The sequence below is a fragment of the Myxocyprinus asiaticus genome, chromosome 35 (assembly GCF_019703515.2).
Source record: "Myxocyprinus asiaticus isolate MX2 ecotype Aquarium Trade chromosome 35, UBuf_Myxa_2, whole genome shotgun sequence".
NCBI lineage: Eukaryota > Metazoa > Chordata > Actinopteri > Cypriniformes > Catostomidae > Myxocyprinus > Myxocyprinus asiaticus.
This window is the reverse complement of record NC_059378.1, coordinates 40,418,921-40,429,509: the sequence shown is the minus strand read 5'-3', so window position 1 is coordinate 40,429,509 and position 10,589 is coordinate 40,418,921. Positions and strand designations below refer to the sequence as shown.

The 10,589-nt window shown below is 35.1% G+C and overlaps 1 protein-coding gene across 8 annotated transcripts in view; it reads right to left on the bottom strand.

Moving 5' to 3' along the window:
* Positions 1–4,598: 4,598 nt before the first annotated feature.
* LOC127426033 (equilibrative nucleoside transporter 1-like) overlaps positions 4,599–10,589 on the bottom strand; it is a 36,963-nt gene continuing 30,972 nt past the window's right edge. For 6 of the 8 annotated variants that reach the window (XM_051672486.1, XM_051672485.1, XM_051672484.1 and 3 more), the window contains 2 exons: positions 9,009–9,208; positions 4,599–5,501 (listed from right to left, as the gene is read on the bottom strand). In XM_051672486.1, coding sequence (XP_051528446.1) covers positions 5,390–5,501; positions 9,009–9,208 — 312 coding nt within the window. In that variant the 3' untranslated portion in view covers positions 4,599–5,389. Of the gene's footprint in view, positions 5,502–9,008; positions 9,209–10,589 lie in introns of those variants that run through there. The other 2 variants (XM_051672490.1, XM_051672491.1) reach the window with 1 other exon arrangement.

Below are 10,589 nucleotides of genomic sequence, written 5' to 3'. Positions count from 1 at the left end.
TGTGCATATGATGTGTCATTGTTTGGCGCTGCCAGAAGGGGGCGCTGTGGTGTCACACCATAGTTAGTGACCATCAGTTATATACTGATTAAACACCCTCAATGTCTTTTGAACAGCACTGAAGTTATACTATGATGATTTGTTGCCATAATTTTGAGTTGCTAAGATCCTACACACAATTGATCACACAACAAATTTCTACAGCTGTGCAGTTTCACTGACTGACACTTCCTCATTATCTGTCTTCTGTCTCTGGCATGTAGAACCACAAACACGCACATGTGAGAACTTTACAACATGTTTGAGTTTCGGCAGAAAGTGACTCAAGGCCTTCATGTTTCTGAAATTATTGTTTTAAAGGAATAGTTCACTCAAAAAGAGCAATTCTGTCATCGTTTACTCAGCCTCATAGCGTTCCAAACTTGTATGGCTTTCTTCAGTACAGAAGGTTGCTTTATTGCTCTTTTCCTAACAATTATCATGAATTGGTACTGGATATTTCAAGCCTAAAAAATGTGCGCTAAAGCACCATAAAAGTACCATTTTCTATATTTTCTGAAGCCATACAATAGCTTTGTATAAGGAACAGATCAAAATTTTAATTTATTTAAACGTGCTAGATTTGGTACACTCAAAAAATAAAAACATTCAATGAGCTTAAAGGTGCACTCAGTAATTTATTCTCAAAAGTTTACCTCCTAAAGACATGAATTGTAATTTTGCAATATATGTATAAAATCATGATCACTCACATTAAAATGAAGACTCCGGTCATATCAGTAACCTTATAAAAGCTGTTTTATTCTACATGGAGAGGGTCCGCACATGGGGGCGGCCATGTTAGAATCACATGACCAGCCGAATACTACTCACTTAATCTCAGTAACCGTCCTGTTATTGGACACTTTCACTCACTGATTAAAGTAATCATGGCTGACTGTGAATAATAAATCTCTACAATGGCATCCATTGATTTTAAATGATGATACATCCAAGACGCTAAGTGTCAGTGTAAGTCCAAGATGACACAAAGACGAAAGTTACTGAGTGCAGCTTTAATAAAATGAAAGAACATTTTATTCACACAATTAAATTATTTTTTTCTCTTGTTGTACAAATGTAAATTTTTGTCAAATCTACTAGATAAAAACTTGTCAATGTCATCATTTTAATTATGTTGAAGCAACTTAATTTATACCACTTTAGATTTGTTTGTCAAACATTTGTTGCTGTAAGTATTACAAGCTTTGAGCTTGTAGTCTCAGCGATAGTAGAGAATGAAATCTTGCCGATGTATTTTAAATCAAGCTTTCCAATCAGGCATGTGGGGTTCTTAACATCCAACATACAAACCACAATGACGGTGACACTCAACAATCATATTTTTGGAAATAGATACACTCGCATGACACAAAACCCAAAGGAATAAACACAACACCACCAGTGAAAATACTACATTAAAAAGCAAATATTAAACATAAGTTAACAGTTTTTGCTCATGCCACGGGAACCTGACATGTACATCCACATGTACATCTGGTTATGGCCGATGTTGTCCCAACAAATTTGAATTTACTGCACACAGTGAAATTAAGTTGTGACCAAAAATTCAAGAATTGTGTTAGATTAGCTCATTTTAGGTAACTAAATTCAACAAGGAGCAAAAATGTATTTTTTTGTTTTTTTTTTTTTTTTTTTTTTGTGGATTTTAGGAAATATCTGGAAATTAATTTTAGATACCAATAAAGAGTAATTAAATATATTCTTAAGACTTTCTTGCTAATTACAATAACAATAAAGATATCTGAAATTAACCACTTGTGAAAACTAAATTTGCATTTCAGTTTTAATTCAGTTGTTGATATCAGGAACATTTGCGCTAGCAACAATGTAATTAATGATATCCACAATTCGTAGTAGTACATTGCTGTAAGTGAAAATGATATTTCAACTTGTCAGAAATTAAATATTGATATCTGTAATTGCATTTCAAACAGGAGTTAATGACATATTTTTGTGAAATTCTGCTAGTGAAAATGCTGTTACGGATATAAGTAATTTTTAGTAGTTAGTGGTAGTTAAATTTTTTTTTAATCAAGAATGGGTATTTCCGCAAGTAATCAAGTCATTTTTTTATATTATGAATTAATATTTTTCATTGTGCAAACCTAATTACTGATGTCAAAAATTAGCATTTTCTACTCAGTTTCTCCTTTTGTGTTTCACTGAAGAAAATATACATGAAATGGCATTTCTGGATATGATCTGATAAAGTATTTTTGATTTCTTCAATCTCTACACTAAAAACCCTAATAAGTTGGCTTTACTCAATTTATTGAGTAAACTCGTTCCTTCAGTTGAATTTAGTAACAGAGCCTCCGAAACTCAGTTAAGTTCACTTAAGCAATTTGTTTCATGGAAAGGTTTGCAAAAAAAAACTCCCTACTCCCTGAAAAATATTACTGAAATAAGTGTTGTAAGATATCTCACTGGTCTCTGTGACAGCTCTACACTCTGTAAACAGAAAACAAGAATGTGTCCGTGGGCCGCTTTCTGCTTGTCAATCATTTTGCACGTTCTCATAATGTTGTAGATGCAGCAAATTGAGGCTTAATGCCATTTTTATGCCATGTTGTTCATAACAGTTGTCAGTTGAGGGCGCTATTTTAATACTGTTGTTTTTAACAATCATTTCTGCACATGTCGGTCTCAATAAAGCTCATTTGGTATCTTTGGAGTGCTGGGTTTTGGAAAAGGGGGTGTGGCTAATTCAACTGCTGTGTCTTGTGGAAGTAGAACACTTAAAATCTCTTACAGCACCATAAACTTGGTGATCATATAGAATGAACTTAACTATTTAAATGAAGGTAACTAGATGCAAGTAGACTTTGACTTGATTTGCTATTTAAAAGTTGATATTTCTACTTAATACTTGGTGTAATGGGCTCAAATTTAGGTCCTACAATAACATGGCTTAAAAAAAATAACTAATTCTAGGTCAGACATTAAATAAACGTACAAACTTCCCCCCATATATTCCCTTTGACCAAGGGAAAAAAAAAAAAGTTTAAGGAATTATGGGTATCCCCCATAGCCTCAATTCTGTACTCATTAGTTTGAGGGTTCAATGCAAGTTAAGCTGAAATCGACAGCATTTGTGGCATAATGTTGATAACAATAATAATTGACATCCCTCCTGTTCTTTTATTAAAAAAAAAAAAAAAGCCAAAAATGGAGGTTCTAGTGAGACACTTACAATGGAAGTGAACGTCACTCATTTTTGGAGGATTTAAAGGCAGAAATGTGAAGATTACTTTTATAAAAGCACTTACATTAATTCTTCTGTTAAAACTCCTGTATTATGAGAGCTGTAAGATTATTTAAATTGTCATTTTTAGTCATTTTAGGGTTTGTTTACATTACATCATCATGGCAACAAAGTTGTAAATTTGGCTATAACTTCACACAGAAAATGTTAATAAGTGATTTTATCACACTGTTACAACACACCTTCCTTGGTCTAGGGGTATGGGAAGGTGGGTAACAAATGTTTTTGGAGAGAGTGCAAGAGTGATCCTGTCTCCAGGTCCCAGAGCAACCACAAAATTACATCAACACGTGATATGGCAAGAATATAACAAAATTAAAGAAACAGTGGGATAAACAAACAGACTTCAGGAGTGGAACCGAGGAGAAAACAGAATCTTTCAAAGTAAATGGCATCCACCTCCCTACTAAAGAATCCCACAACATAAGCAACTTAAATGGGTTACACAAAGTAAAGCTGCTGTAATAAAACTAGTGCAGAAGTTGCACATTCAGCTGTCAAGTATTTCAACAGGAGTATAATCAGTACACCACTGCAAATGACAAGATTGTTATACTACTCACTTTAGCACAACAAACATAAAGCTGGGACAAAGAGATAGAATATTCTCTGTGCATCTCTCTCCAAAATGAAAAGAGTTGTGGGCCTCTTGTACTCTTCATTGGCTGAGCCAGTCATAGGTAATGATCAGCAGGTGGGTCTCATTATCCTGCTTAATGGACAGCAAAAGTGACAACAAGGAAAGCACAGGGAGACACAACACACGTCAAACTACATTTAAATATCACCATCACAATGATATAATAATATACATCCCTCGGGACGTAACAACACTAAAATAAGTTTTACACACATATCCTTTTTGTCTTGTGGCTATACTTTTGAAACAGTATTTTAACGTTTACAGATAAGCGACCCCATTCACTTCCATTGTAAGTGTCTCACTGAAACACAGATTTATCTTTTTTTATTAATTTTTTTTAAGAAAAGAAGGGGCAAGTCGTCAACATTATGCCACAAATGCTGTTGATCGAGCTTCACTTGTATTGAACCTGGAATATTCCTTTAAGTCTATTAATTTTTAAGTAAAATAAGTTCAAGGAACATAGATATTTTAGTTATGAGCACAAAACTTGACATCTCAAGTAATGTTTAATGAAGACAACTTGATTTTTCCAGTAATGTCAACATTGGGGTTTACAGTGTAATATCAAAAGATTTGAAGGTCAAGATTTAAGGACAAGCAAAAGAATGGAGATCCATGCAGAAATAAACAACAGCTTTTTATTAACAGGGCACTTTGGTTCTCATCTTCTAGAGAACATTTATTGTAGCGTAAATGTCAAGAAAGATTCAATATGGCAAAAGTCACCTGGGTGAGGTAGAGCTGGTTTTTCCTATGTGTTACACTTCAAACAGAAAAACTTCTTGATGTTTTATAAATGTATATGCTATTACATCAGAATGCATTTCACCTTCATGTTAACTGTTACAAAATGCAAATGTCCATTTAATGATTATAAAAGACGATAAACTGCTACAATATTTTTTTCTATAAAGAATAGACTAAACAAAAGTGTGATTCAAGAAAGCATTATCATAAGTGCATGTATTTCAATGTTAGTCATGTCTGCTGAATTCTGCGGGATGGATTTAAACATGGTAAAATGTGTTAAATAGCTGAGAGCGGTGAGAGTACAACATTTTTGATATCTGAAAGCATTATCAAATTAGCCAAAATATGTAATAACTAAACATGTGTAGAACTTTGTGAATGAAAACTTTCGAATTCTGCGGAGGATTATGCAGAATTTTCTGGGCTCAGATTCCGTGTACACCTGGACTTAGTGTCGAACTGGCACTCAAACCCTTGAGTCAAACAGCCAGGCTGTCCGTGTTTGGAGTTTTATCCTGAGGGTAGGTATCCTGGATCGAGGACTTTTCTGGCCTTTTAGTCTATTTTAAGAGAACACAGCTGTTATGCTTTATAAATTCATTCACAGTCCATTAATGCGGAGGTGTTCATTGAGGATGGCTGGGTGCGGCACGTCCGTAGTGACTTCAGACGAGCCCACGGAACAGAAACGAGACAGATGCTCCAAGAGCAAGGCCAAGTGACAGGAAGAAGGCCATAATTGCTCCAGCTGTCTCCGCCTCACTCGGATCTACTTTCCTGGGAACACAAGACAAGAAAAAAGATAAAACATGCGAGGTTAATGGGAAAATATTCTTAAATGTTATGGCCATGGAGCGCAACAGTCTGGTTCTGGAAGTAAAATTCATTCATTTTCTCCATTCACATATTGATTTGTAATGATAACTTACAGTATGAATCTTTAAATGCAGACCGTGAGCTCTGAAGTTGTTAATCGATGGTATATGCTTCTGTTGAAGCCCACAGTCCGTGTTCTTTCAACTTCATTTAAAACATTTTTTGTTTAAAAGCGCAATTTCTGGTGAATTTTTTTTCTCCTATCAACCAATCAAAGAATCAAACAAACCATGCCTCTCAAACTACTTATATATATGAATATTTTGCAATAACCTTAAAATACAGTGGCAAGAAAAACAATGTGAACGTTTTTGGAATTAGCTGGTTTTCTGCATTAACTGGTCATAAAGTGTGATCTCATCAAGTATAGACAAACACAGTGTGATTAAGCTAACAACACACAAACAATTGTAATCTTTATGTCTTTACTGAACACATCCCATTAAACATTCACAGTGCTGTGGAAAAAGTAAGTGAACCCCTTGGCTAAAGACGTCAACAAAGGCTCATTAGAGTCAGGAGTTGGCAATCCTGGCACCCAATTAATGAAATGAGATTGGAGGAGTGGGTTAGAGGTACTTTGACTCATAAAAACATTTTGAGTTTGCTATTCACAAGAACCATCTGCTGTCGTGGTCTATGCCTTGCAAAATAGAGATCTACGAAGACCTACGATCAAGAATTGTTGCTTTCCATAGAGCTGGGAAGGGTTACAAAGTTATTTAGATGAGCTTAGATATTCATCTGTCCACAGTTAGACAAAATGTCTATAAATGGAGATGATTTAGTACTGTGGGTACTCTCACTAGAAGTGGCCGTCCAGTCAAGATGATCAAAGGGCACACCGCAGAATGCTCAATGAGGTAAACAAGAACCCTAGAGTGACAGCTAAAGATTTAAGGAATCATTGGAACTGGTTAACATCTCTGTTCATGAGTCTACTATATGGAAAACATTAAACAGGTATGGTGTCCATGTCAGGACATCACGAAGGAAGCCGCTGCTTTCCAACAAAAACATTGCTGTGCACCTGAAGTTTGCCAAAGACCACCTTGACACTCCACAACGATACTGGGAAAATGTTTTGTGGACTGATGAAACTGGACTGATGATTGTTTGGGAAGAACATGCAGCACTACATATGCCATGAAAAGGGCTCCGAATGCCAACATTGAAACACCATCCTTTTGGAGTGGCCCAGTCAGAGTTCAGACCTTAACCCAATAGAGATGCTGTGGAATGATCTTCAGAAAGCCGTTCACACCAGACATCCTAAGAATATGTCTGAGCTGAAGCAGTTCTGTAAGGAAGAATGGTCTAAAATTCCTTCTGAACATTGTGCAGGTCTAATCCGCAGATACAGGAAACACTTGGTTGAGATTATTGCTGCCAAAGGAGGATCAACTAGTTATTAAATCCAAGGGTTCACTTACTTTTTCCACAGCACTGTGAATGTTTAATGGGATGTGTTCAATAAAGACATGCAAGATTAGAATTGTGTGTGTGTTGTTATCTTAAGCACATTATGTTGGTCTATACTTGTGACTTTGATGAAGATGAGATCAAATTTTATGACCAATTAATGCAGAAAACCCGCTAATTCCAAAGGGTCCACATACTTTTTCTTGCCACTGTATATTGTTTCTATACTTATAATCAACAACTTTAAATCAATAGATTTTTCATCATTTCTATTCGCAACGCCTCATGGGATTCATTCCCTCATTAAAGAGTTAAATTAAGTACACAGTCTTGTACACGTTATTTTCAGATACTTTTTGCTTCAAATCAAAATTTGTAATGTTGTGATCCACCTCAGAGCTGGTTCGCTTGGTTCAAGGCTTAGAACATGTGTAAAAAAAATAATTTATGAAATCCTTATGGAAGAAATGAATAGGAAAAATACTTCCGGAACCACAACGGCGCTGTTGCACTCTACAGATTGATGGTATATAATTATAATCAGAATAAATATGAATGTGATCAATGAGAATTTGGTGTGTGTGTGGGCCTATATTATTATCTTGGTTTTAGACAAGTCTTGGTACTTGTCTTGCCATAAAAAGGGTTTTAGGATTAGTTTAACGCCAGTCAAGGAAATCAGTCCTCAGTGAGTCAAAACTAGAGCCTCCAAGACCTAGACTCAGGCCAAGATTAAACCTCTTGAGGCCCAGATCCAGTGTCTTTGAAATTTTGACGTCTTATATTATTCATGGTACATTGTCATGTTTTTTGTAATGAAGTGTTTGTTCTCGTAATGCCAACTTTATATCTCTTCTTTAAGACTTTAGATATTGCAGCTACGACTTTTTTTTTCTTCATATATGTGATATAGTTTCATGTTATTTAGACAATTACTGTACATCTCAGTCACATTTGTAATGACACGTGTCCCCGCGTCCTCGCAGTAGGGCTGTGCAATATGAAAAAAAAAAAACAAAAAAAAAACAACATTTTTGGATCCATTTAATATTGGGTGTCTTTTACTACTATGTACTTAATACAATGTACTTATTAATTACATATGTGTCGTTGCATTACACTTACATTTAAAGCACCTGCATTTAACTTAATCTGTTGTTACACAGTTAACCTAACCCTAAACCTAATGTAACCTAACCCTAATATAAACCCTAACCCTAACCGTACCTCAAACTCAGTAACAGCAAATGTGAATTTTGTGACAATTTTGCAGAACAACATGTAGTTGATAGTGTGCAAAAGATATGTACCAATCAGAATAGCTAATTAAAAATCACAGAATTCTGAGTAAAACATAAAAATAAAGTTGTTACATTTTAGAAATTGCACCTTCTCATATTGCGATTTTATTGCGATTAATTGTGTAGCCCTACCTCACAGAACCATAATCTGCTCTTAGTTTTTGTGTATTGTAAGTCTTCTAAAAAAAAATGTATACAGGCTAAACATGTAGCGATACTAGGGATGTGCTAAACTACACATTTTCATAAACGACTAATTACTGGGTTGCCTGAATGACTAGATAATCGGAAAAAAAAAACCTGTAGAATTGGTAACTTGACACACCACCTTATATTGTAACAGTTAATGCAGGGTGCTCACAAAATAGTGAGAGGCATGATGCAATGGCACTGTACGCTAATTAAAGCACCAGGCATAAAAATATTGAAACTTAATAGAAATATTTTTTTTTCCAATCTAATTATGGAATTTCTGATAAAGAACCACCTGAGAAACCTGAAGAGGCCAATCGTGGCCAACAAAGTGCACCAAAAGAGCTCTGCAGCAACCACCCTACTGCCATGAAATCGACACTAAATAGTAAAAAGGTTATAAAAAATAAATAAATAATCTGCCTCACTGCTCGACTAGTTGGTTGTTTGACAAATAGTCGACCATCATGTCCCATCTCCAGGTGATACTCACTTGGGTCCAAAACACATGCAGAGACTGGCCAGATATCCGTTGGAAAAGGCAAAGAGTACCATGAAGGCAATGAACCAGCCATCGTGTGTAAAGTAGACAGGCAGATTGTACCGAGGTTGAACGTTACACAGCATAAACAGAGGGACGAATAACACACGGGCCAATAACAGACCGGGAAGAAGTTTGCTGTCTTTACCAGGCTAGAAGATAGAGAAGAAAAACAGAAGTTAAATATATAGACAACATGTACACTGAAAGAAGTAAATATTGCAGAAAATATTAAGTACTTTCTACTAGGGATGCATTTTTGAGAACAAGTACAAGTAGCAATACTTTCTTTCTGATACTCGCCGATACCTGATTTTTTTCAAAACATTTTATGAACTCCATATCAACAGATTATTTCAATTTTATCATCAAAATGGTGTTTAAATAAATGAATTAAAACTTTAATAAAATGAAAATATAACAATTAATTTTCAACAATATTGTATTATTTTTTATCAAATGAAGTGCTTATATACAGAAACTCGGAGCACAATCCAAAATACAACATCAGAGTTATATTTTATCAAATAAAGTGCTGCAGATATATTTCTGTCGCACTTTTTTCATTTAAATTGAGCTTTTATTTTGACGTGTTTCTGTGTTATGACGGGAGCTTTTCAGTCTGAAAAAGCTGGACGCTACGTGACCCAAAGTGATTATTAAACTGCAAAAGCCTGCCATTTAAATAAATAAGTATGTAGTCTGTATGTGCCTTGCGCTGTAAAGTATTTCAATCTGCTACAAACAGACAGATCGATGCTCATGATGGTGTTTCCGTGTATGAGCCAATGAGAAACTTAAAAAGGTATGAACATCCGGTGTTGGCACAACACTGTCTCCACACATTCACAAGCGCTCACTTTGAAGCGTGCCGCACATGAAAGCTACAGTATCTATTTATCTCATTAAATTGCAGCTTTTGCTGTTAAATAATCTCACTAGGTCATAACATGATTAGAATATGTCCACTGATTGTTTACGTAATGACGATTCGTTTGTCAGATGGTATCGGTTTTTGGTATAGAAGCATTTTTACGAGCAAGAGTACGAGTACATGAGTGCGGTATCGGACCCGATTCCGAAACTAGTATCGGTATTGGGACATCCCTACTTTCTACATTGAAAAAGATAGTTTAAATGTGAACTTTTTAAGTGAATTCTACATTTGTACTTCAAATATGTAAAAATGAATGATCAAGTTTATAAATAGTATTTATGACTGTTTGTATCTTTACAATGTGTTATCATATATCAATCCTAAAGTAGAAAACCTTGTCATATGTATTCGCTAATTTGAGTAAATGTTACTGGTAAATACAATAAGTACATTTTGCTTAACTTTTCAAAGCTGGTGTTCCCAGAATGTACCAGGATTGAATAATAAATAAGTTGGCATGGTTTCACTGTTTGCAAGTTTCTGTTGTTGATTTTGTTATGTTTGGGAACTTCTTGTTTTATGAAGTCTGAAAATTCATTTTCTACTCAATTTACCATTCATAATAAAAAAAAAATTTCTGCTGATCGTCACCGTTA